Source organism: Centroberyx gerrardi, chromosome 6 (genome assembly GCF_048128805.1).
Source record: "Centroberyx gerrardi isolate f3 chromosome 6, fCenGer3.hap1.cur.20231027, whole genome shotgun sequence".
Taxonomy (NCBI): domain Eukaryota; kingdom Metazoa; phylum Chordata; class Actinopteri; order Beryciformes; family Berycidae; genus Centroberyx; species Centroberyx gerrardi.
The window spans coordinates 10,047,704-10,074,807 of record NC_136002.1 but is presented as its reverse complement, the minus strand read 5'-3'; the positions used below and the strand labels follow the sequence as shown (position 1 = coordinate 10,074,807).

Here is a 27,104-nt window from a genome sequence, read left to right as displayed (position 1 = left end):
ACCCATGACATTCTGGTAATATATATGAATCTAAGTACCTGCGGTGATGTTCACATACACCATGTGTCCCAGGTCGCTTAACCCTTGACCCCACGTAACCTTGCATCCGTATGAACCTTCGTCTGATTGGTTGGCTCTCAGGAATTTTAAAAACAGACGGGTTTGATTGGGTGAGAGAGTGACATTGGAAAGGCGGTGCCTCAGATTGGGTTTGAGGTCATTTAACTTGTCCTCTGATGACTTTCTCCAGATCCACGCCCCGGTCCACATGTTGTCTTCACAGTGCTGGACCACACAAGACAGTGAGATGCTGCCCCCCTCTGGTACATAAACCGTATGACGCCTTGCCAGCACCGTCTGTCCGCATTCTTCAGCATAGAAACCTGAAAGAGGAACACCAGCTTATTGTATATTTAGTTGACCGATGAACCGTGGTGACAAGAAGAAGAAACCGCACAGGATGAAGTGAAAGGGGATATCTGTCATTTTTAAAAAGGTGACACCTAATCTTTGAAATATGATGAAATGAAGGTAAAACTCACCAGAGATTACTGTTGAAAATGTATGTTAACTAAAGACCTATAAAATAGTAACATATTAGATTACATTTATATTGTATTTTCTGAAATGGGTATATAGTGTTTTGATGTGGCCATTCACTTTCTTCAACTTCCCATTACAGGACAATAAATGACTATTAAGCACTTTTGAATCCTTTGATGGTGAGATAAAGATAATGATGCAGTTATTCTATGGCATAATATAACAAACAAGAGTGAACTTAAACTGTCAGATATACCATCATATGTCTGTCTTTTTCTCTTCTAACATCACTGTCCAAACAACTCTGTAGCTGTCTAATATAATAATGTGGTTAGATAAAAAAAAAAAAAAAGCTCCACACACAGATTCATTACAGTCATGCTGCTACTTGTTGTGCTGGTTCATCTGAATCAGTTTAATCACCAGGTAAACTTTCACATTCCTTGATCAAATTGGTTGACATAACAGAGCAACAGACTGATAGAGACATAATGTGCTTAGGTTTTACATAAGCTAAATACACAATACATAAAATAGACCGAAATATATTAATTAGCCTGAGAGTGTAGAAAGATGGGTTTATGCAATAAATTGGTGTTGTGTATTGACACAACACCAATTTATTTCAGAATACATTCTGGGGCATCTTGCAGACTGTTCAGCAACATTGTCTACATTCACAGTATAATCTTGACTACACCAAAGGTGAATTCAAAAGCATATAGGACAAAGTGTTGCATGAATTTACACTCTAGCTTCTTACAGTGTAGCAACCCACCTTCACCAAAATAGTGCAATTTCTATTTACATGAGTGGCCTCAACATTTACGGTGAACATTTGAGATGTTTGGTCATCTCACTAGTTTATGTTTTAGTGAGAGTTGAAGGGTTTTAATACGATTTTGAATTTGATTAGGCTGTCATCAAAATCATGAACTGAAATCATGAGCATTTTTATATACTTTATACTGTTATAATTTTGACTTACCAGGCAGAATGCAGAGGCAGCTGAAGGTAATGAGGAGGTATCCGTGCATGTCTGTCCTCAGTTCAGCGCTGGCTGATTTTCATCACTGATCTAATTTCACTTCCTCCATGCAGTTTAAGCCTTTGCCAGGACAGTTACTAAGACGGTGAACAGCGGCTTTGCTGGGAAACTCCACTGCTTGTTCATATTATTGTTCAAGCGGCTCAGTTTTTCTCTCACTTTCTTTTCCACCTTTGTACAATCTATTTTCCTCAAAGTGAAAGGCTTTCCTCTATCCTGACGCAGCTCCAGTCCAGATGGAGGCAAGGAAGGAAGTGACACATGCAATTACACACACACACACACACACACACACACACACACACACACACACACACACACACACACACACACACACACACACTAAATTACAGGACAGGACAAAACCACACATTTCAAAACGCAGCAATGAGTTCCTGAGTGGGAATATGAACTTCCCAACAGGAAGGGGACCAATTTCATGGCACTATAATGCATAAAATCATTACCAATAAGAGAGAACAAACCAGACAATAAGTGTAGCCTATACAACCACATTTAAACATTTTTCCTCTCTTTTTTGTAATTTCCATGTTTTTCTTTCAGATACATGCACTTTGTAGGTCATTGATGTAGCTATTAATTATGAAATGCCTGTCTACTTTCCTGCTTTCCACTCGCTAGTATATTACTGAGTTTTTGCATAGAGTGTAGTGGGTGGGTGGGGGTGGGGTAGAAATTATGACATCATGTAGCTGCATGTGGAAAGATTTTCCTGGCAGTATACAGTTGTAAATGTTAAATTGTAAAGTTTTGCTAAAATAAGCAGTTTATAATAGGGTGGCCTAATGACTTCAGGGGGTCTACAGCAAAATGAGGAATAATTTTCACTATTATATAATAAAACTATTATAAAAATGTATTATCTCCCCACAGTACAGTGCAGACAGTTGTGCAATTCAATTCTAAATCAGCAACAAAAAAATCTTCCCACATGGGAGCCCCTCAGACTGAATTTTATCAAATGGGGGTCCATTTCTGTGTGTCTATTTGGGGGTCAGTGACATGAAAACCTTTGAGAACCTCTGATATGCTTTTGAGCCAAACGACCCATTATATCTATATCCTATTAGTTACAGCAGTTATGACGTCTCCATATGCGGACTGAACAAGGGGAGAAAGCTTCATGGATTATGTTGATTACTGTTGTTACTACAAAATTTGGTTAAACTGTAATAATTTGAATATTCGATATCCTGTTTCCGCCCAGAATCCTAATGAGACTGACAGCAAAGACCGAAAGTTAGGAGATTCTGCCTTCAAAATAAAAGTTTAAAATTGGTCACTTTCGGAAAAAGGGTGAAGTAAGCATTGGGGTGTACAGAATGACAAACCCGTGTCAGAACAAAGGAAAAACAAATGTATTTCATTTTTAGAGATTCGTCTTTATATTGTTTATTTTCACTTTGGAACTTTTGTATTACTCCAAAAATCGTTGCAACACATGTAAGGGTTTTACTTTGAAAACTAAAACCGGAAATGGCGTACTTTTACTCGGTCTAGCTTGACACGGATCACACTCTCACTGACTGACTGACTGTCGGCGAATGAAATAAACAAAGAGCCGGTGACTTTTCAGGAAAATAGAAAACGCTCGCCAACCCTCTTCGGAAACATGGACACTGGTACGTTGAGTGCCACTTTCCCTTGTTCCATTCATGGTCGTTTGTTTAGCCGGCAAGCTGAGCATAACCTGTATTTGGTGATAGCTAGCTAGAGGTTGACAGCTGAGAGAGCTGCCCAGCTAACAGGCTAAGTTAGCATTCTTAGCGTTAGCAGCTTGCTAGCATGACTTGCCGTCATTTCAACAGCTAGGTTGACAGTTCGTGCCAACAGCTTGCCAGCATAGTGGCGATATCCCAGCAGCAAAAATAGTCCGCTAATACACTTTTGCTCTTTGGCTAAGAGCTATTATGAGCAGAGCTATAGTAACTGGGAATACATCTTGCTAGCCTATGTAGCTAGTGCAGAATGGAGTTGGAAATTCCTCTTCCAAGCTGCCAAACTCTTGAAATGAAAGTGATTCATCTGAGGGTGATGTTTCTCGTTCAGTTTGTTACAACGAATCTTTTTTACCTTTTACCTCCGTTTTCAGGACCTTAGCGAGCCATTTTTAGCAGTGACCAGTGTCGTCTGACCCTTGGCCAGCCAAGTCAATGGAGTCAGTCGTTTTGATTCCACGTTAATTGACGTTAATCAGCTCTCAGCCTTCAGCACTCTGCCAAGTTGTATGTCTCTTGTTAGATCAATGTTTTTTGTTAATTATATGGTTCTTTCTAAGATATATGTTAACTAAATATTCCCTTGTTTTGGAGCAAATATTTTTATTCCAGTACTTTGCGATCTTGATAGTCTCGTGATAATGAACTTTGCTCGGATTGTGCTTTAGTCAGTCAGAGTTGATAGTCTACTTGGCCTCCACTGTTAGGCTTCAGGCCAACTGGACTTCAGTTGACGCGCACATGGAGCAGTGATTGGTGTAATTAAACCAGTTGCATAACCAGTGTATATTTGCAAGTCACCCTTGCTACCTGTGCTTGCCCCCATGCCATAGAAAACAGTGTGATGATGTCTGTCCTCCTCACCATTCATGCCTTCACATTTTGTATATGAGAAAGAGAGCATGAAAGAGAGAGAAACAGAGCCTGACCAACCAACTGGCTGTTTGGTTTAGCTCAGCCTCCCCCCTGTGTGCTGTGAAGCACACTCCTCCCCACCTGTCTAGTGTGTGTCTATACTGCTGAAGTTGTAGGCTAATACTTTGGTTCAGATCTTAGGTGTCTATGATCAATTTACTCCACTTCAGATTCTTTTACTCCACTTCAGATTCTTTTACTCCACTTCAGATTCTATCCGCAATCACAAGTCTCAAAAAATTCAACTGTTGTGCCACAAGCAAAACAGTGTCATGCCGGCATCATATGCCATGCAAGCCTACACCTGAAATGTTCCCTGCCTTAGGCTGGCTGCTTTTTTTTTCTTCTGAGAATATGGGCTTGACAGTTAATGAAGTTTGACACTGTCCTAATGTGTGGTGGCCAGTGCATTTCAAGTTTGTGTCAATGGAAAATAACAGAATGGAGCCGAGAGAGAGGGGTCGAACTGTAGGCAGCATGCATGACTAGGCAATGTCCCGCCCAATGTTTAATTGCTCTGATGGAATTACAAACCACACACCAATGCCAATTTGAATCTGTCAAAGTGTGTGCACCTCCCCCTTATGCAGTTGGATTGGACAAGCTTTTCAGTGTGTTCCTTTCACTGATGGAGCCAGATGACTGATACCAGCCAGCTTTGGTCAGCCCTAGGCTCCCTAGGCCCAGTTAGTACTGTTGGCAAGCGTCTTTGCTTCCTTTGTCCCTCCCACCCCAAGTCTATCCTTCATCAGAGCTCTAATCATCTGTAATTGGACTGGACATTGTGTATAGGCTATTCCTCCCAATGATCTCTGTATAGATGGCGGCAAGGAAAGATGCATCGGACAGTTGTAGTATTCAAGAAAGGATCTGTTGTTAGTTTATGACTATTGATCTGCCATTTTCCAGGCATTATTGTGACATCTGAGCACATATGAGTGCTCATAAATCAGATCTTAAGCAGGAAGTATATAGGCCTAAAGTGCACAGGAGACTCGAGGGAATCAGGACATTGGGAAATTCCTCTGTCTGTTGTCTGAACACAGGAAGTCTCCTGTTGGTTATAGTCTTCTGTCTGAGTCTGTCTAGCTTTGAAAGCGCTCCTAATATAAGTTACCTGTCTGTGCTTCTATCTGTCTTCCTTCCCTCTATCCTTCCTTCTCTGTTTCTCGCTCTGTTATTGTCTCCCCATCTACTCTTCCAGGTTTGAGTCAGGAGAAGGTAGCCACCTTTATCAAGCGGCTGCGGGCCGAGCCACGCTACCTGCTGGCCCAGAATGTGTCCACCTGCATTGACCCGCTGGAGGTGTGTCTGCACCGGCAGACCGTCCAAGACACGGTGCACATCTTCCAGCACTCCATCCCCACAGAGGGCAAGCCCGTCACCAACCAGAAAAACTCAGGTAGGTGATCAGGTTATCTGGCATTTTGGTGCCCATCCAGAACATGTGTGTGAAGTTTGGTTTCGATTCGTCTTGAGCCAAGAAATCAGGGAAAACATTTTTTATTCTATGCCACACGGTTCAGGAGTTTAAAGTTGCTGCCACCATCTGGCCGATTGGTGTTGTTTTGGTTCAGTAGTTTGTGAGATTTAAAACCTATTTACCAAATTTGGTTGCTCTGGAACTTGTGTCTGGGCTCCAGATCAGTTTAAGGCAGAAAAAGAAGAAGCAGGAAAAAAAAAAAAAAAAAGAAACATAAGGTTCATGCGCCTGCTGTGCTTGGACCCCTTATGTGCACAAGTATGCACACACACACACACACACACACACACACACACACACACACACACACACACACACACACACACACAAAGCTTGTGATTTGTGGGATAATTTTGGGCTCCAGCTGTACAAATTGCCCTCATTCAACAATATGAAACACCAAGTCACACTAAGCATGACTCCATAGAGCACTGGAGATTCTCCAGAGTAAGTTGAAAGGCATGCAGGCTGTGTCAAAATGTATTCCTGTCATCTTTCATAGATCGTATCATATAAGAAGTTGTATTCCAAAACATTAAATATGCATTTTGGGGAAAAATAGTTACCTGATGTTTATCTTCGAATATCTCTACATTAAAGATGATTCCCCCAATGTTAACATTTTGTCAACCAAAAATTTGGGTTACCTACTGTTCTTTAAAAAGTACCACTTTGTAAGAGAGAATGTTAAGTTTTTCAAAGGTTGGTGGTCTTATTTTGGTCAATTTTTCACGCAGCACTACTCCTGCCCGTAGAAACACATACCTAACACATGGCCTGCGTGTTTCTCGAAAATTCGGCTAATGTGTTCTTTTCATTTCCAGGGAGATGTTGGATCTTCTCGTGCCTCAATGTCATGCGACTTCCCTTCATGAAGAAGTTTAACATAGAAGAGTTTGAGTTCAGTCAGTCCTATCTCTTTTTCTGGGACAAGGTAAGATTTAAAGCTAGAGCCACACACCTGATCAATACTATCCACTGTCACTAGTCACATTGTAATTGGGTTAGGGTTAGGTTGGGGCTTGAACATTTAGAACAGGCTATCCTTAGAACAGAATATCTTTCACCATCTATTTTGGTCAATAGACTCCACAACCATTGAGGCAGCCTACAAGAAAAGCATTCAAACAAAGTTGAATCTGGCATTGGTATATAATTAAATGTTGGTCATGCCACAATAGCTTGTAATATCATCTAGATAGGGAGCTATAACATGAGGTTTAAACTACACATCTCACAAAAATGACTGTGTAACCTCCTATGCACTTCTGCATGCTCACCTAGGGCTGGACGATATGGTTGAAATCAATATCACGATAATCATAAGGATTTTTTTCGATATCGATATATATGACGATATGGCTCACATAAGCGAAATCACGTTAAATAATCAAATTAATGTTCATCATATTGAACCGAATTTGTTGAATTGAATTGAACCGAATGTTTGGTGTGATGTCAAACTAAACTGAAATTTTCACATAATATTCCTACCATACTTCATTTTGTCTGAGTTCCTAAATAAAATTTGCTTGTTCTCATCAGTTTAGACAGCAGAATTCTGCATCTCGATATCCCAAAATCACCATATCATCACAATATAATCCCACTGAAAGACGATAAACGATAATATTGAATTATCGTCCAGCCCTATGCTCACCCATGCAGAAGTGGTGTGTTCTTGGGCACCTGGCAGGAAGACTTGCTTGTTGAAACCAGAAGAGCTTTAGTTATGTTAGCTTGTTGTTGGTGGCTAACCACAACACATCACCAATGCAATGTCATCACAAATACACTATAGCAGCAGTTTGACTTGTCAGTTGCTACTAGTAACCAAGGAATTAATGGATATTGAATGTTTTACCTCATGAATCCAGACTCATCAGACTCGTCGTCTGATGTAATGATGGCAAAATAGTGAGCCAACAGAGAAAACCAGTACTGGAAAAATATGAGCTGCCTTTTGTAAGTTTTCAGGTTTCATTGACACACAAAACCATTTTCTGTTTACTTTCTTTCTGGGGACGGGCTCCTTTTTCTGTTTAGTCCCGATCAGATTCTTCATCATTTCACTGTTTTTACATTCTGGAGTTTATTTTCTCCTGTAGGACATCTATGAAGTTGGATTGAGACATTTGTGTTGTTCCAGTGTACAAATATTTGGTAATTTGTATACAGTAAATAATTGGGATTATTTGTTAGTGTTTGTAAGCTTTCAAAAAGAGCTAATGCTGTTTACTCGAGGCTAAGAAAGACTAGTGAATTTATTTGAGTTGGCTAATAGTCTGTAAACATGTCAGTGTGATGTGGTTGTGTGGTCTGTGTCATGGTTTCTGTGTTTGGGTGTTTGTTTAAATTTGAGTTATGAGTTTTCTAGCCTCTCTGGACAGTCTCCCCTGTCTGCGCTGTAACAGCGCTCCAGGAGAGTCTGTCTGAAATCACTGACTAAACTGCTATAGGATGTTACCACACACAGAAAAGAAAAAAACACTTTGACCAATTACATTAATGGGTAGTGGCCAGTGAGTAGTGTTTGAGCTGGGTGTGGGGGGCGTTTGTGTATGTATGCTTGCAAAATAGTAATGTAGGGAAAACGTTTCCAAACAAATGCATTGTTCTTTAAATAAAGAGACTGAATGTGCAGTACATGTATATTTCTAAGTCCAAATAATCGGATCCACTGTGTGTTTTGCATAGCAAGGGAAGTCCCCACCAGCTATAACAGTTTAGTACTTCCTTTCCCCGAGACTGAGTTTTCGAACATTCTGACAATGGTTGTGTGTGTTGTTTTGCAGTCAGGACACGTGTGTATGTGTGTGTGTAATATTAAGTCCAAACAAGGCAACAGTAAATATGTCTAGCCCCACAAACATGATGTCCCCCTCTGGGCCAGTCAGTTATTACATTATCGGCAGTTATTGCATTATCACTTGCTACAGTCTCTCTCTCTCTCTGTGTGTGTCTTTCTCTCTCTCTCTCTCTCTCTCTCTCTCTCTCTCTCTCTCTCTCTCTCTCTCTCTCTCTCTCTCTCTCTCTGTGTCTCTCTCTCTGTGTCTCTCTCTGTGTGTGTCTCTCTCTCTCTTACCGTATCTCTCTGTTGTGTTCCTCTCTTCAGATCGAGCGTTGTTACTACTTCCTACAGGCCTGTGTGGAGACAGCCCAGAGGAAGGAGCCAGTGGACGGGCGCCTGGTCCAGTTCCTGCTTTCCAATCCAACCAATGATGGAGGACAGTGGGACATGCTGGTCAACCTCATTGGTCAGTTCCCATCCTCATCCCATTTGACGGGGAGTTCCCAGACATGTCAGGGCTTTAAAAGATTGTTTTTTTGCAGAATCAAAGTGACAAATAGTTCACGTTGAATCGTACAATAACCCCTGTCAGTTCCTTAATTAATTACAGAGCTGTTTCCGTATAACACCACCAAAAACTGGTGCTGCGGAACATTAGAATTGTCCGACCGGCTTAAAAAACATTGTTTTATGCTGCCCTGTCTCCAGAAAAGTATGGCGTCATCCCAAAGAAATGCTTTCCAGAGTCCCACAGCTCAGAGGCCTCGCGCAGAATGAACGACATTCTCAATCACAAGGTGCGTCTGCACGTCCCTCAGTCTCAAGCCATTATGTCACTTAATCGATAGGGAAGTGCTGACTGTGTTTGTTTCACTGTGTGTTCCAGCTGAGAGAATACTGTCTACGACTGAGGAACATGGTGGCCAGCGACTCCACTAAAGCTGAACTGTCTGATGCCATGGACACCATGATAGAGGAGGTGAGACAGACACTAGCACACACGCCAGTGTTTCCTGTAGAGTTTGTTGTAGATGTCGGGGTGTGGGCGTTTTTGGTCTGAGGCCTAGGCCCATTCCAGGATCAGCTTCACTAGGAGTTACAGCTTAAGAATGGCTCTTATTCAGATATTTATATAATGATATATGGACAATTATGCTGTAATTGCAATGTTTGTTTGTTCTTTGGTTTGTTTGTTTTTTCTTGGAGTGTGTGGGGGGAGCAAGGATTATGAATGTTCATTGCATTTACATTTTCTAGCTGTGGGGGCAATTGTCCAGCTGTAGCGAATTAATTTAAAAGAAACACTGCCTCCCAAAAGTACACTTCGATTCACATGTCTACACATACACACTGAATAAACAACATAAATTAGTCAGTTTATGCTGTTTTTTTGTTTTTTTTTTACATTGTCACATTGTTCTGTTTTCACCAGAAGAGGGAGCTGTCTAATAATACTTAGCAAAGAGTTCCAATGGCTAGCCAGTCATCTTGCTTCCCTGCGTGCAATTTACTGTTTTATACTACACACTTCATTATCATTTCATATCAGAATGATTTTATTCAGCAAGAACATTAAAGGCGCAGGAATTGGTGGCACTGGTACAGAGATATACCAATATCTCACACAGTAACACAGTATGTACTGGCCCATATGGCACAGGAGCAAAAGAACCTTACATACAATGCAGCACTTAAGAGAGACAGCAGACTATTACATATTACTTAAATATTATGCATTCAGTACTTTATTACACATTCATTATCACTGTGCATTCAGGCAGTGTGGCATACAGTACAGTTTCAGCTGTAGATAGGGATGGTACAGTACTATGAAGTACTCTATTGAAAAGGATGACATGATAATTTATGAGCATTATAAATCATGGACGTAATTCCTGAGGCTCAACTGACATATTGTACAAAGACGCTTTGAGTAGTGCATTGGCAAGTGATATTGGTCATAAATATACATTAACTGCCATGGTGGTCATTTTAGCTGTGAGATGGATAGTTTCCATTTGTTCGTATTCAGGTCCATTTCACAGCAACAGTGTCTGAATACTTATTGATTAGACATTAGTATTTAAAGTCAATTTCCTCCCTAGCAGGATAGGCTGCAAAAGATCTACATATGTCTCTCAATTCCAAAATAACCCTATTTTATATATACATGATTTTATTTTTGCATAGTGTTGTAGTTCTTGTTCCTTTTTCCTTTTTTTTCTTTTTTTTCTTTCATACACAAACGACAAGCGTGTCTCTTTGAGGTAAAGTTGCATAACAATGCCTAGGTTTACAAATATTGACTGTAATGATATACTGTACAGTACACACTGTTGACAATCCACTGGTGACAGCTTGGGATGCTGTATTTGTGTGAGTGTATTTGCATGCGAGTGTGTACAAGTATATGTACATTTGTGCATATGTGTGTGTGCCTGTGTCACTTGTGGGCGAAAGAAATGAATAAAATATTGTGTGTACGCAGTCACACATCTCACAAATCTGAAGACAAAGCTGACTGTTCCATAAACAAGATGCTTATCACAGAGCATCTGACGTTGCACAGCGAAGACAGCTTTGCATCTAAAACAATAATATAACACACAGCAGAAGAGAAGAGTGAACATGTGCATGTATAGACACACGCTGAAACGCACACAACACGTGTGTTATTGTTAATGCATGTACAGTGGCCTTCTCTGTGCAAGTTCATGCATGCATGCAGCAAAATAAGATCATGTGCCTACTATGTGTGCTTTTGTGGCTTTGCCAACTTACACTAGGTGTGTATGCACATGTGGCTGTATGCATGCTTCCTGTGTGTGTCTATGAGCGCGTGTGTGTGTGGGACCAGTCAGTCAATCAGTCTCCTATTGAGACCATTACACACAGTGAAGGGCCTGGTTAAGCGGCCTTTGTTGGGAGTCGTTTCATTGTATTGTGCTGCTGGGTGGTTGCTTGTTTAAATAACCCTGTATCTCACAGCGCCTCCAGCATGGATGTCCAGCCGTCACCACACACACACACACACACACACACACACACTCACTCGCACACACACAAACATAGGTTGTGCAACAGTAAAGACTGCTCCCACTGCACGCAGGGCAGGGTGGGGGGTAGAGGGTTGTCAGTGTGTTTGTTTGTCCACCTGGAAGTGGTTTGTTTTGCGAAACACAACTCTGCCACGGCCAGTGGTGATGGAGCGTTTGGTCATGTCAAAAGAACAACCAGGGTAGTAGTGAGAGCAAAATTGTTCAGGGACACATTGTCGCCACTAGAAATGAATCGTGATTACAAGAATCAATATGCCGTCCTCACTGTGTCGTACAGTGTACATTTGAAGAGTATCATTCCAAAATGAGACCACCACCTGTCAAAACAGGAAACTTGTTTGCTGACATGAAATGAAATCACACTACGAAATGTTATTGTGTCATGAATTTCAGGTAACATTTTGTTCTCAGTTTGGATATTTATAGCATTTTGGAATCAAACCACTCATATGAATCTATAATTTGAATCTCATTTGAATCGATAAGAGCTCGACCAAGACCATAGACAGGACAGAAAGTACTATTCTGGGGCTGCTTTGCAATTTTGCAGCTGGATTTGCATCCAGCTGCAACAGCCCTGCTGATGAACAGCTAACAAATTAGCTCTGTAAATTAGATTTATATGATAAGCTAGGCTAATTCAGCTGACTGGCAGTTAATTAACGATGGCAACATCTAGTGGTTATAATGAACTCACAAGGGACATTGTCAAAAGCTTGTGAGGCAGGCATTGCGTTTGTGGTTATTACAGTGTGTATTAGCATTATACTATTACAGTACTATTTCAGCAGAGCACTGGTAAGAACTGCTTGAATGCATGTGCACGTGGACTTGCTTGCCAACATCAATCTGTCCATGTGCTTTTGTCTATGTGTGCAGACCTATGTGTTTGTGGTCACATATACAGTAGGCCTGCGTGCACGCGTGTGTAGGCCTACGCAGTTGCTCTGCATAGGCTTTTAAATGTGGTGAACTAGTGTAGCCTCTACGTGTTCACATGTGTGTTTGCATCCATGCATACACTTGTGTTTCCCAGGATCAAAGTGCCGTGTCAGTCCCACTTTGGTGTGTATGGAGGTGATCCTGTCCACCCTCCCTGCACGGCGGTTGTGTCTGTGCCCTGGTCTTCATCACGCCAGTCCCACACACACTCCCCATGACAGGCAACCGGGGTCAACGTCTCTGCTTCCACTTACTGTACCCGGGGTGCGCTTGATTTGAATGGATGCCTTTGCGTGTTTGGAATCCATTCGTTGTTAACACTGGTCAGGCACATTGGCTAAAACCAAGCGCATCTCAATTATAAACGCCTTTGCAAAAGAAGCTTAACCCATTGTGACCTGTGCCCGCACTAGTCCAGTATACTATGACAGTTTCTCTTCATTGAGGCTGTTAGGATGACAGGATCCATATGCTGCGGTATAGAGGCAGAGAGGCCTAGTTTGTTAAGGTTCAAAGACAGGCTTTCTCTTTCATGCTGCATCTGCTGTGTGTCCCTGGTCCTCTCCTCTCACTTACATAGACACGTACGCAACACGCATACACGCAAATGAAGGGACATTCGCTGGTAACCATGCATGTGTATGCATGTACAGTACTCAACACACACACGCACACACACAGATGGTATCCCTCACGCCGCAACTGTACCCCTTCCTTGCTCCATTGCGTCATGGAATCAGAAACACCATGTGCGGCTCTGGTCTTGGCTCTGAACATACGGAGAGTGATTCTTAAGACAAGGCTAATTTATGAGACAGCCATCAACTCACAGAGGGACTTGCTTGCTGCAGTGTGAGTTTAGAGAGTAGGCTTAGTATTGGCTATTGGCTCAGTCCATTAGTTGTTCGATGTGGGTGGGTTTCTGTATCTGTATCATTGTTAGAGGCTGCAATGATAAATTTTGCCAATGCTCAGGCGAACTGCTTTGTATGTGTCTGCTCACATTTCTTGAATTTTGCACCATTGTTATAATTTAACAATGACCACATGTGTGCTGTGTTTACAAAACATGAAAGTTTCAATCAAAACTGAGTTCATTTTTACCCAAACTGTTTGCATGGTGTCATTTGCTTACACTCACAAGTCCAGCTTCTAGACAATGGTTCTGAACTCAATTCAGAGTAGCAATGAGGTGTATGCTTTGTTTCAATTCAGCATTTAACAGGCAAGGGCAGGTATCAAATCACTTACTGTTTTCACACTGATGAGGTAAATCCTGGTGAAAGCCATTATCCCTTATTGATTTCCCTTATTGAATCTATACCAATCACAGAGGAGATGTAGATAAAGAGAAGCAGACGAGTTGGAGAAGGATTTTTAAGCTTTGAGATGATTGAGATGTGGATTGTGCAAAGGGGCTGCAACTCAATATCAGGAAGATGTCCCTAATATTTTGTACTTTCAGTGTACATTCATCATAAATACCTGGGGAAATAGCTGTAGGGAAGGGAAAGCTATATGAATACTCGTACCACGGGCTGACTTGTACCACCACAATTTTGTACCATTGGCTACTTTGCAGCTCCGCTGGAGCAGTTGAAGGTCAAGTGCCTCTCTCATGGGCACCTTGGCAGTAGTCTTTGAGGGAGGGAGGATTTCTTGTTTACTTTCCTGTATCAGATATCTTCTAAAGTGTTGCCGTTGTCTTGTTTTGCTTACGTGTTAGTTTCACTCCTAACACTAGGTGATTTGTTTTGTTTGTTTGGGTAGTGGAAAACAAATAAACATGCAGACATGCACGAGGATGACAGACCTTCAACACTGGAGCACAGATGCTATCAAACATTAGCCTTGGCTAGCGCCCAATAGCGTGCAGTAAGTCAGCTTAATGTTTATGGTAAGACACGCAAACTTGCTACGTCCACTAGCCTAAATGCTAACAGAGGTCTACAGACATACAAACATGCTAGTAGAATCACGCTAACTACTAGCAGTCTTCTATACAGAGACATGCAAGCTGTCAGGACAGGATGGTAAATGCTAACAGAAGTCTATAGAGACATGCAAACATGCTAATCGCTAGCAAAAGTCTCCATAGACGTACTGGTTGTCTCTGCTAGAACAAATTGTAGGCTCCGTCACCCCCACCTGGCCCTGCTTCAGCATGTAGCAGGTTGGCTGGCTGGCTGTACATCCTTGGCACAGCATTGGGAAAGCATGGGTACCATCTATGGCTCTGCACACCATAGAGTTTCTGAAACTGGAGTTTCTTTAAAAGCACAGTTCCTTATTTGTGTGAGTGAGTATGTGTGATAAACATGTGGGTGTATGCACACACACACATTACTGTACAGCGGGGATGTAATATCCCCTCCTAGTACCGCCGTCTTGTCTCCCTCTTTGCTTCCTGTTATTGTCAATAACAGCTGACCCCCGAGCAGAGCTCAGATAAGGGGTCTTAATATAGACCTTCTGCTAGACACATGGAGTGGCCAGAAAGCTGCCTGTTACCAACGTCAATCAAAAGCAACCATCAGAATCACCAGGAACAGCTGGACCCTGGCACCTGTTTACAGTTTAGATGTTTAGAATATTAAGTTAAAAATGTGACGGCCTTGGAAATGACAGTCTAAACATGAATCAAATCCTTATGTTAAACCACGCCTTTAGATTTTCTGGCTAACGCCTATGACTGTTCTGAAGAAATTGTAAGTCTACCCTGCAGGCTTGGGCCCAGTTCACTTTTAATTTAATCTATTATAAATGCAACTAGTGAAAGTATGATCCGTATTCATTATCAGTCATTTTTAATAGATTGGATATGCCAAACTTTTCATGCCAGGGGTTTTTCAATGTTGAATTTTCAAGAAATTCCAGTTTCTGAGTTGAGTGAATTGAATGCAACCCCACTACATTGAGAAATTGGGCAGATCTTTAAGTTGTCTGTTCCAAAGAAATCCTCTATTGGGATACATTTACCTTACATAACCTGTAAAAAGCCAGTTCAGTCTGTTTTGTGAAGGGGCAGTCTTTGAGTCCATGTCAGCTGATAAACACACACACGTCTGAGGTCAGGACTCTAAAAACACACACTGTCTGGCACTGTCCTACAGCCATAAATCCCCGCTACACACACACACACACACACAAAGGTAATGTACATATGGTCTGCGAGTCCACCCTGAATGGTGACTGTCCATTTCCTGAAAGAGAGGAGAGGGGGGATGGAGGAAGAGAAAGATTGAGGGTTGAAGACAGAAAAAGAAGAAGCAGAAGGAAAGACTGAGGCTTTCATCCAAAGAGTTTTATTTCAAACTGAGCGATCTGCTCTTTGAGAAATGTGACAGCTGCTCTTGCGATATGACTGCTGGCACTTAAGTAACGCCTTACTGGATATTATTGAAGTTATTGGCAAATGTATTGTTTGTTTAAAAAAAAAAAGTTGCATTTTACAGGATGTAATCAGAACTAATTTGGAGATCTTTAGTGGTGAATGCGAGGTAACAGAGAGCAGAGTTTTGGGAATCAATCCCATCTCTCTGTTGTTTCACTGCCTCCCATATGGTGGATGTGCCATTTCGGAGCAAAATATGTCTGTCAGTTTATCAGTTTGTTCACACTATTGTCATCTTTCCTTACATGCATGTTTCTTTCAGTTTCCCTGTGTTTTCTTTCCACCTCTCTGTATCCCTCTCACCTTTTTTCCTTCTGTCTGTCTGTCTCTGTCCCTCCTTTCCCGTCAGTCTTGTCTGTCTGTCAGCGAGGAGGCAGGTGTTTCAATATTGATCCTGTTCTGACGTCACTTCGGCCGATGCTCCCTGACCGATTCTGTCAGCCCAGCCTTGCCCTGACACCTAGTTTATTTAACCTGCCGAGGGAGGAGTGGGCACAGGGGTGGACTGGCGTTAAGGGGGATGCTCATGTCTAAGGCTCAGGGCGTCTGGAAAGAGAAATGGAAAGAGGAGAGGTAGAGAAGAGAGTGGCAGTTCAAAGGCAGCAGGGAGAGCAGTGTTATTCTTGGAAGAGAGACAAAGAGGAGGAATGAAGAGCAAGGGCGGGGGTCAAGGGGTAAGAGAGATGGGTTGTCGGTGTGCCGAGGGCATCTGGGCAAACACAGACCAGACAAGGGGATGGGCACCTTGGCATTTGGTCTTGCCCACAGGGCAGTCTAAACAAAACGGTTGGATTCGGAGGAAGGTGGTTTTGAGGGATGAGAGGTTGTACAGATGCCTTCGTTTTGTGTGTGTGCGTGTGTGACTGCATGTATGGGTGAGCACGCATCAGAGTGTGTAAAAGGTGAGAACGGTGTACAGTGCACTGCAGGGTGGGCTCAGAGGGCTCAGCGTCTAGTCTACTAACCTGAACCCAGGAATGTCAGAAGGACTTTTAATGCCTGTTGACTGAGGGTGGGAAACTTCTTACATGGCCCCCGTATTTCCCCTGGAGCCCTTTGCCGAAGCAGGCCGCGCCAAAAATAATCCCCCTTTTATTTCTTTATTCAGCTAGCCAGGAGTTTAACTTGAATTTCAGTAGAAAGTCAATGAAAATAGTGTGTGGAAGTCTATGGGAAATCCATCCATTGTGACACTGTGAACCGAAACAGAGTGTGTGATGTGTCACCATCCACACGCAGTACGAACAACACTCCTGTAGTAGTACACACTGTACTGTAAGCCTACCTTATGTGTGCATCTGCCTTTTCTCAAACCAATGGATCACTGTCTAGCCACACTCCTGTTATCTACCACTAACAATGGGCTTTGCTGAGTCCTCCCAATTTCTCAGCCCTTCTTAATTGTGTTTGATAGGAAAAGTATCTGTAGTTTCACACTGTTGAGTTCTGGGAGAGGAGAACAGAAGATAGGAGAGGTGAAAAGCGAGAGGGAAATTCCTGAGATAGCTGTATCGGAGGTTAGTAGGGCCAGATTCAGAGTAGGCCCAGTCCAAACAACCAGTTTAGCCCACAGGAACTCGGTCTGAACTTCGGCACCACAGGAAGACACACATGGAGGGCGGACAGGAGGGAGGGAAAAAGGGTGTGGGGTGCAAATGGGGAAACAGAGGGATATGAATAGATGAGAAGGAGGGATGCACTGTAGAGATGTTTGAGGAAAAACTGCAGGGAAAGTTGGAATCGAGTAGAAAGGCCCAGACAATGATGGATGAGTGGAGGCAGGGACAGACATTAGGCTGGAGGGATTAGGCGAAAGGACATCTAGAATATGACTGGAAAATTGAATTTGCAAGCTTCCCCAGACAAACTCCCTCCAGGCTAGGGAGTAGAACTCTCTCGCTTCAGTTGTACAGTAGAGGTGAAGTGATGTCATAGAAGGCTCTCTCTCACATAAATGTATCTTCTGATGCGCATTATAGCCCCAGTCTGTAATTGCATTATGGCAACCCCTGCTGACACAGGGTCGCATCACCGCTGGCTTTGTTTACATAGTGATTTATTCGATTGAATATATGTTTTCACTCTGAAATTTATTGTCTGAGCTTATGATACAAGGTCTGCAATTGCTAAATATGAGTTTTACATAGATTTTTTGGGCTGGAAAGGTTTGTTTACATTTGTAATTTTGAGTTGCAGTATAATGGGCTATGGAAGGTTTATTTTTTATCTGATTATTATTCAACCTCTGCAATAGCACATGTGGATGAATGTTAGGTTGCCAAAAAAAAGTAACGTTTGTATGTGTAAACTGTGTGTTCTGTGCAGGTGTTCCGGGTGGCCAGTGTGTGTCTGGGCAGTCCTCCTGAGACCATCTCCTGGGAGTACAGAGACAAGGACAAGAACTTCCACCGCATGGGACCCCTCACCCCCCAGGAGTTCTACAGGGAGCATGTCAAACCCCTCTACAACATCCAGGACAAGGTATGTGGCCCCATATACCCACAGACACACACACGCATGCACGCATAGAAATGCCATGTCGACAACAGATAGGCCAGTAACTTGCTGTTAGTCACTGCTGTGTAGAGGCTCGGCCTCAGATTCCCTATGGAAAGCTGTATAGTGTCTGATCTAGTATTGTAATTCTATATCCTCAGATCTGCCTTGTGAACGACCCTCGACCTCAGAACCCGTATGGGAAGCTGTACAGTGTTGAGTTCCTGGGGAACATGGTCGGAGGGCGCAGTACGCTGTACAACAACCAGCCCATCCAGCTGCTCAAACAGGCTGCGGCTGAGTCCATCAAGGAGGGAGAGGTAGGTTGGGAGGAACTGGGGTAACTGTGGACATGGACATGAGCGTTCGTGCATGTGTTTAAATCATGTCAAGAGCTACTTGTTCTGAACCTAGCTACTATTTTTCTCTCCCCTCCTCTAAGGCTGTGTGGTTCGGTTGTGACGTCGGGAAACATTTCCACGGCAAGCTGGGCATCAATGATATGAACGTGTGAGTACAATTCACAGAAACAGTCTGTGCTGCATGGACCAGTGCGGTTTTCGTGCTAGGGATGCTTTGATTGTATTGGCTAAAAAAAATCCCCATCACCAGTTAAGGTTTTAGTGTTTTACTTTGTCTCCCCACCAGACTTGGGTCAGATAGTGTGTGCAAATAAATCATAACATTCAGCCAGGAGGATATGAGAAACCAAGGCACTCAACTTGAAGTGAAAAGAATTAAAATGTCTTTATTGCATTGGCATGTTCTAAATACTTGATTAAAAACGAGCTAGTTTTTAATCATGTTCTGTATTTAGATTTTAATTCTTTTCACTTCAAGTTGAGTGCCTTGGTTTCTCATATCCTCCTGGCTAATATACAGTATATATCCTCTGCCAAAGAGCACCTTCTTGTTTGATACAGCTGCCAGGTGAATGGAAAAAGTAACCGGGTTGGATGGATGTGCAGACATCTACAAAATCATAATTCAGTTTGTTTAGAAAAATGACATAATACCTACCTTGAATAGAAATCTGAATACAGTGAGGTCCTGCACAAAGAGGTGGTTGAGTATTGAATGTTTTTCACCAATAGCAGATGAAATGAAATGCAACACATTGTTATCCAAACAGTTCACATGCTGTGCTTCACAACATTGGAGTGGAATATCAGAGAAGGCTGCCAGCAGGCTGAACACCCATCTAAAATGAGGAGTGACTATCTAAATCTTCCAGTCAGTTGGCCCATCTCTATTTGGTGCTGTTGCCTCCCAATCTGTTTGTTCCGCATCACTATCTTTGACCTTCAAGCGCAACAGCATCTAGTCTGAGTTGCTGGCGCCAGGCCTAAATTTGCCCACTGACCCAAACAGATGTGGTGCCAAATGTCTCGTACTATTTCTGTCGAAGCTCATCTCTCAGACAGATCCTGTTCTTGTACCAATTATGTGAAGATTATAATTGGTATGAGGTTGAGTCTTAATGGAGCTCCTTAGTCTCGGTTCCACAGTTCTGCTCAAAGCAGGCATAATGAGGTGAGCTCATCTTTTGCCCAAGCAGTTCAGGCTTCAGAGGGTTTTGCCCTACCTGCCCTACCTCTTTTCCAGCTGAAAGAGATTTGGGCCATGTTGTAGGATGGTTGGGATTTAATAAGGATGACCACCTGCTAAATTATCACAACACACAGTGATGTCTTTACCTTTCCTCTAGAAATTGTCGGTATGTACTGTAGGTGGAATAAAGGGCAAAGTTTGATGATAACTTCTTTTTTCAGGAGGCAGTGTAATGTGATTTTGTGATTTTGTGTGTGTGCGCAGGTTCAACCATGAGCTAGTGTTTGGGGTTTCAGTGAAGAACCTTTCTAAGGCAGAGAGACTGATATACGGAGACTCTCTCATGACCCACGCCATGATCCTCACCGCTGTCACAGACAAGGTACACACACACACACACACATATACATACACATCACATCCGTACACACTTCTAGAATAGCATGCCTATGTACAGTAAACTCATGCAAACATGTTCTCAGACACAGACTCACAAGTATACACACACAAACAGACACACACATTCAGAGTTTCCCAGGGTTTGTTGCATCAAAGCCTCGCTGTGTGTTTACTCCGCCTTAATCGGCTGCAGTTTTTCAAAGTGCTGTCAATTTCCCCCCTTGTAAGTAAGCCCAGCTGTCAGGACACTTTCTCCGCTCTCTTACTTTTTTGTTTCTTGTTCTTATCCCTCCATCACCGTCTTTCTCTCTCTCCCTGTCTCTCTCAGGAGGGGAAAGAAGGTTATGAGAAGTGGAGGGTGGAAAACTCCTGGGGAGACGACCGTGGGAACAAAGGTGACCTGAGAGACACACACACATTCTTACACTATCCCTCTTCCTCTTTTCAATCCTTCGTTAAGCGATGTGATATTTCTTCTTTTTTTCAGGATTTAATCTGTAAAACTTTGCATAGATTCACCACCAAAAATCATGTGACACCACCATGTCCCACAATAATCCATCTTCTTCCTGTTTATGTCTATTGAATTAAGTTAAGAACAGGATTAGACCGAGAGATGCCCCCCTGTGTTGAACTTATAATTGGCTGCGTCCTGTTACATGCACAAGTATGCACCCACACACACACACACACACACAGACAGATGTGTGCACACAAACACAGACCCTGTCAGTTCTTTTGTGTGTTTTCGAGCCCAATTCCTCCAAGGACCCGTTGCATAAACTTAGTTATAGACTGATCTAAGCCTTAGACTGGTCTATAATTGTCTGGTTAGACCACTCTGATGTAAGACTTAATTGCACAATGCTTTGTGTCTACCGGGAACTTCTGTTTGACTTTTTTTTTCTTGCTATTTTCAATGGAAACGACACATTGATGCATTTTCCAGTCAGAGAGCTTAGCATGTTTTTTAGCGGTCAGAGTACTGAGCGTTACTTAATTTTATTTATTTATTTTTACCCCAAATTCAGAATGGAACTGACAATCTAAGGCCAGCCTTGGGTTAGCTACCAGTAAGTCATTTTGATGCAACAGGGAAAAACATAGATGCCTATAGTGAGTCTTACTAAGTTCAAGCTCAGTCTCTGTTTATGCAACAGGCCCCAGGACACAGCAGGTACCCTACACACCTCTGTCCCAGACTTCACTGTTCTGTTGTTACCCCTAATATCCTTTCATCTCTGTTGCTCTTCTTCCTCTGACCCCTCTGCTAGCCTCGCTCCTATCTTCTCTCACACACTTATTCATGCCATACACTTCACTCCAATCTCTCCATCTTTCTCTCATTCTTTCCCTCTCTCCTCTACATCTCTTTCCATCTCTGAGCTTGACATTCCACTGCAGATTATAGGAGAGTATATCAGACCAGCCATGCATTCTCTGGCAACACACACACACACACACACACACACGCTCACATTATTTTCTAGAACCCACACACTGAAGTGACTGTTGGAAAAACAAGTGAAAACCCCTCAGCCAAATCAAATGTGTTTCACGCATATCTTATTCCATAAACACCGGCAGATGGGGAAGGCCAGGGCCTCAAATCCATCTACGGCCAAATTAATAAAGTTATTGAAAACAAAAGTTCGAGGAGCGGACTTCACTTGGGGATCCGGGGGCTTTGTTTGTTTGACAAATGCAGAGGGGAAAAAGAGACACGGGGAGAGGGAGGAAAGAAAGAGAGCGGTCAGGGGACTGGAGAGAGATGAAACGGAGAAATAAAAAAGTGATACTGGTAGAAAAAGAACCCAAAAAGAAGAAAGAGAGAGGCAAGTAGATGGACAGATGATAATGGAAAGACAACAAAGGAATAAGAAACAGAGAAGTGTGTTTGTAAGGCTTAACTTCTCCCCTCAGGCCTCTCAATATCCTTTCTTACCCCAGAGGAATCTCTCATGAGAGTTTTAACTTTCATTCCCTCCATCTGCAAGCCCCAACACAGCCGCTGTTATGGCTCCGCTCACTGCACAGCTCATACTTTTACACCGCTTTAAACAAATATTGAGCAGTGTGCTCTGACAAATTTTGTTTCACTTTGATAGGACACTTACGAGCCTTGAGGTGGCCTCTTGTCATGAGTTCTGCTTGAGCTCTCTTTATGGGATTTCTGACATGAGAGAGAGAAGTTGTTATTTTCTACCAACATGATTAGAGTATAGAGTCAAATGCGTTTGGATGTTAAAGAATATCAAGATGTTGATGTCAATGGAAGGAAATGCTTGGTAGTGACTGTACAGCATGGAGAAAAGCTTCATTAGCTTTATTTTACGTATGCCTACGTATCCAAACCACACCGATCTCTGTCCCTTTACCTCATTTAAATTCTCACTCTTTTCTTATGCTGTTGTGTCCTCATGCAGCTATTGCTATCATTTGTAATGTCTTTATATAGACATTCAATACATTCTGTCAATTTTAGGCTATAATAAAAACCTTTTTAGGTTGGTGATAATATGGTTAAACCCTTGTTAGACTCGCTGTGTCTCAATTCTTTTTTCTTATTTTCTACGCTTGGCTCGTTTGTTCACAACTCTGTCACAGCCCCATATGGTGGATTGCCGCTGAAGTTGAAAAGCAAGATGGCTGCTGCACACTCTCCTTCTCACTGACCTCCCTCTGTTCTAACAGAGGACAGTCGGCCTATCCTGAAGACAAATAATGACACTCGCACACACACACACACACCACCATGCCACCCAACACGCGGGTTCCAGTAAGAACATGTGAACACACACACACCACACAGAGAACCAGGCAACACGCCATCTAACAATTGCGTTCTTGGAAGAACACACACACAAACACGCCCTACCCGATACATTGTTTTGAGCTACGGCACGTTCTTGCGGTCGCCGTGACGTCATCGATAAGTCAACTTGTCAGCGGGAGGGATGCTCTCGTTTAAACAACACTGGACATGAGAGAAGGGAGAAAAGAAGAGACAGAGGGAGGGGAGAGATGGCAGCAAGGAGACAGAAAGGGAAAAAAATAAGAGGGTGTATTTGCTGTAAGATCTGGTGGCTAACTTTGTTACACAAACTGAGGCATAACAAACGGGAGGCTTCAATCCCTCCCCCAGTCCTCATCCAGCTTTCCATATGCGTCAATACAATATTAGATTTAAGCTGCTTTGTTCCTACATAGCTTTTGGTCTTTGTACTTCACACAGAACACACACACACACACACACACACACACAAACGCACACACATTTCATTTTGATTAATTAATTCAGCATGGGGCCACATCCTCATCCAAAAAAAGAGATTAGGCTACCATAACATCTCTTCCTTCTGTGTAAGGTCAAGGTACGCTTTCATAACCACCCCAGATTTAGCCACAGTGACAGACACACACAAACACACACACACTGAGAGGCACACATTGTATGTGCAGGGTCCTCCCACTGTTTAGTCTTATCAGGGTGGGCGTGCAGAGGTGATAACAGAAGTGTTGAATGCGCACTGTAGGGTGGGGTAGTGTGAACCGTCAGGGGCGGGGGTCCTTCTCTCCCTCTTCCCCTCTGCCTGCTGAAACAATGGACTTCAGTGCCCAAGGTGCTGATAAAGAGTGCTTTGGAGGAATGAAGGCGTGCGCGTACATACACAAATTGTGTTTGACCATTTTGTTAAAATGTTATTAGCAGCACTCCCTACTCCTCCCTCTTCAGTGAAAGAGTGTATATGGTAATGGTTTTAATGAGTGACATGATGTGATTTTAAATCGCGTGTTTTATGCCTTGAGATGGTGTCGTGATTAGGGCCCACTGCCACTGAATTTGTCCTTTTTTTCTGCATCCTTGTGTCTCAATGAAGAAACAAATACTCGACCACACTCCTTTTTGGGGCAAAAAAAATCCCAGCATTTGAGTTGGGAAACTTTTCCTTACAGGTCAGAGTGCTGTAGTTTAGAGGGCCTTAGATGTATGATCTTGTATGTATAAAACTATGTGTACGAGACATACATGGCCATGTGTATTTAGACCGACAGGTTTATTTATCATATTAATAATAAAAAAACTCCTTTATAAACCCAGTCGTCATCATCGTTTAAAAATAGCAGATTCTAATACACAGGGATGAAATATAGATTTGTTGTAGTGCTCTGTAGACAGACTTCTGGCATCCACATCAAGCAGGAATATTAGCGTGATCATTATTGGATTTGAAAGGGGGCTGATTACACACTATTGCCTGAAGCGGCTTCAGTGAACTCATCCAGAGTCATGTTCATCTGTTATATACTGTTAATATACAGGCTATACTGACTGTCGTTTGGCTAGCTCCCATTTCCGTTTCTGCTGATTGTGCCTGGATTTAATTTATACCTAATTCACGCTTGATTTGCAAAGCTGTCACTCCAAATAAGCTTTGCGTCACCCTACCTTAAGCTCACTCAGGTCAAAAAGCGCTAAAACCACCAGACCCTGTGGTCCCACATCTGCCCACTCAGTGCTAGGATTTGCTGTGCTTGCCATCTGGCACACGCATGGAGTGGGTCAGCCCCGAATTTGATTGATTTCCAAATTGTGTCATTTTCATTGGTTTCCAGTGTCCTGCGCTAGCGTGCCAACACGGTGGGGAATGTAGTAATTTATGTGTCTATACTGAGTCTGACTGTTGGGTTGTCGTCTTCCCTGTCCATCTCTTCAGGTTACCTGATCATGACTGACGACTGGTTCTCTGAGTACGTGTACGAGGTGGTGGTAGACAAGAAGTACCTTCCCTCTGACGTCCTGGACGTGATGCAGCAGGAGCCCGTTGTACTGCCCGCCTGGGACCCAATGGGAGCGCTGGCATAACTGCAGGAGCGCTGGTCTCAGCCCCACCCCCTGGTCTATTTGACTCCGCCTCATCCCGTGGCTGGTTTTACCTCTCCAATAATACCCTCCTACCCCCACCCCCCTTCCAAACAGCCTGTTCTTCTAGACAAAATAATAAAGTTTTTGTTTTCTTTTTTACTGGACTACCTTTGTCTCTTGTCTGTCTTTATTTCTTGCCATGGTTGGAGCTTATACTGTCGCACCTTTTCAGCAGAGTTGCTTTATTTGTGTGTATTCTTGCTTCATAAACATTTTCTGGGGCCGTAAAAGGGACCTTTGGTACTGAATCTGAATCTGGGCCCTATTCATTTAATAGGCGACTTAACTTTATTGCACAGTAAACACACGTTTTGTATTGTGACGACAAGGCCAATCAAAGGGGGCAGTTTCATTTAAAAGGCAGCAACACAAACAGGCAAGAGAGTAAATACTAAAACTTAGAATCTGAACTGTAGACATGAGTTGTATACTGAACAAATAAAAGGCTATCAGTGCTGCTGCTCAGTGCCGCCTACTCTCCTGTGCGGTCCTCAGCTTTTTGTCAGGTTGGTTAAAGTTCATGTCCTGCGCTTGTGCCCCCAGCTCTTTCACCAGTTTATCCTCTTGGACACCAGCAGAACGGCAGTGTGATGTGATTTACACTTAGAATAACACTCCAGAATCTCCAATAACACACAATCTCCCCATCCCTTCCTCTCTCTGCAGGCAGCCCAAGGTCAGCCAGACAGTAGGTGGGCATGTGTACGTATGGGCATGTGGGTGCACACGTCCATGTTTGTTTTCATATCTTGTTTGTATCACCCCTGACAGGCTAACCCTCACCCTAAAAGCAGTAAGGAGTCAAACTTCAACAATGCCCGCCTCTATATTGAACCGATGTAGTCTTTTGCACATGGAGCTAGATGAAAATCCTCCTGTATGGACTTTGCAATCATTCCTCAGTGACATCCCGACTCTTCCTGCTTTAAAACACTCCTGTCGAGGAAAGGCTGACCTCTGACCTCCCAGCAGTTGGCCAGTCGGCTGAATTATTGCCATTCACCCTCTGCGGCATTCCTGTTAAAGCGGGAATGCCCCGTTCAGCATCCAAGAGAGAGCGTTCGGTTCTGGGATGGGGATCACACACAGGCTGAAGGTGGATGGGAGGCCAGGGGTATGAAGGCTTTAATCGGGAGAGGAGTGTGTGGTGGTGGGGGTGTTAATTTAAAGGGGGTGACGGTACATGTTTGAAAATACAAATAGGACAACTCAAAGTACTTATGACCCCACTTGTATTCGTATCTTTGATATGAATTGCAATCCATGATGAGCCATTGTACAGTGCATTCAAACAGTAGCTTCAATCTTTCGTGTTCTTTTCAATGCGTAAAGAATTTAGTGACAATTCTGTATGAAAACATACAATGCTCCATAACCAACAAGTGTTAGAGGAGCAGAGAGAGAAAGAAGTGAGAGGGATATGAAAGAGCTCTGGGAGACAAATTTGGATTACTGTGACAACTATAAGCCTCAATTTGGATTTTCCCTTTCCACCATCTCAACTTTTCTCCATTTTCTTTGTCTTTTCATCTACAGCCTGCCTTCCTCCTCCTCCCTTAACTTCCCCTTCTCGTACCCCTCCTCCTCCTCCTCCTCCTCCTCTACCTCCCCCCAGTCTTCCTTCATCCGTCCCTACTGTCCATAGTTCTGTAAAATGGTTGCAGTGCTCTGACATGCGAAGAAAGACGAACGTTGTTGGCTCAGCCTCCTGACACCTCCAGAGGACTCGGCCAGCTCTCCTTAGTAGATTTAAATAGAATAGCACATTTGCCACAGCAGTGAGGAGGGACCCAGAGAGAGAGATGGGGACATAAAAT

At 42.9% G+C, this 27,104-nt stretch overlaps 2 protein-coding genes across 2 annotated transcripts in view; one reads left to right on the top strand and one right to left on the bottom strand.

Moving 5' to 3' along the window:
• The window catches only part of LOC139924171 (uncharacterized), a 3,361-nt gene extending 1,571 nt beyond the window's left edge, over positions 1-1,790 (bottom strand). The window contains exons 1-2 of the mRNA XM_071915138.2: positions 1,532-1,790; positions 39-383 (exon numbers count right to left, since the gene is read on the bottom strand). Coding sequence (XP_071771239.2) covers positions 39-383; positions 1,532-1,580 — 394 coding nt within the window. The 5' untranslated portion in view covers positions 1,581-1,790. The remainder of the gene's footprint in view (positions 1-38; positions 384-1,531) is intronic.
• A 1,320-nt stretch (positions 1,791-3,110) lies between these two features.
• blmh (bleomycin hydrolase) lies at positions 3,111-25,391 on the top strand. The gene is made up of 12 exons (XM_078284249.1): positions 3,111-3,234; positions 5,450-5,647; positions 6,553-6,662; positions 8,844-8,985; positions 9,228-9,316; positions 9,406-9,498; positions 18,240-18,395; positions 18,572-18,730; positions 18,853-18,920; positions 20,226-20,343; positions 20,689-20,755; positions 25,079-25,391. The coding sequence occupies exons 1-12, from the start codon at positions 3,225-3,227 to the stop codon at positions 25,225-25,227; spliced, it is 1,359 nt and encodes a 452-aa protein (XP_078140375.1). The 5' UTR covers positions 3,111-3,224; the 3' UTR covers positions 25,228-25,391.
• The last annotated feature ends 1,713 nt before the right edge of the window (positions 25,392-27,104 follow it).

Excerpts from the sequence above, each read along its gene's own strand:
- blmh (XM_078284249.1), top strand. Across the intron at positions 18,921-20,225 it reads GGCATCAATGATATGAACGT|GTTCAACCATGAGCTAGTGT; the intron begins GTGAGTACAATT and ends GTGTGTGCGCAG. Across the intron at positions 20,756-25,078 it reads AGACGACCGTGGGAACAAAG|GTTACCTGATCATGACTGAC; the intron begins GTGACCTGAGAG and ends CCATCTCTTCAG.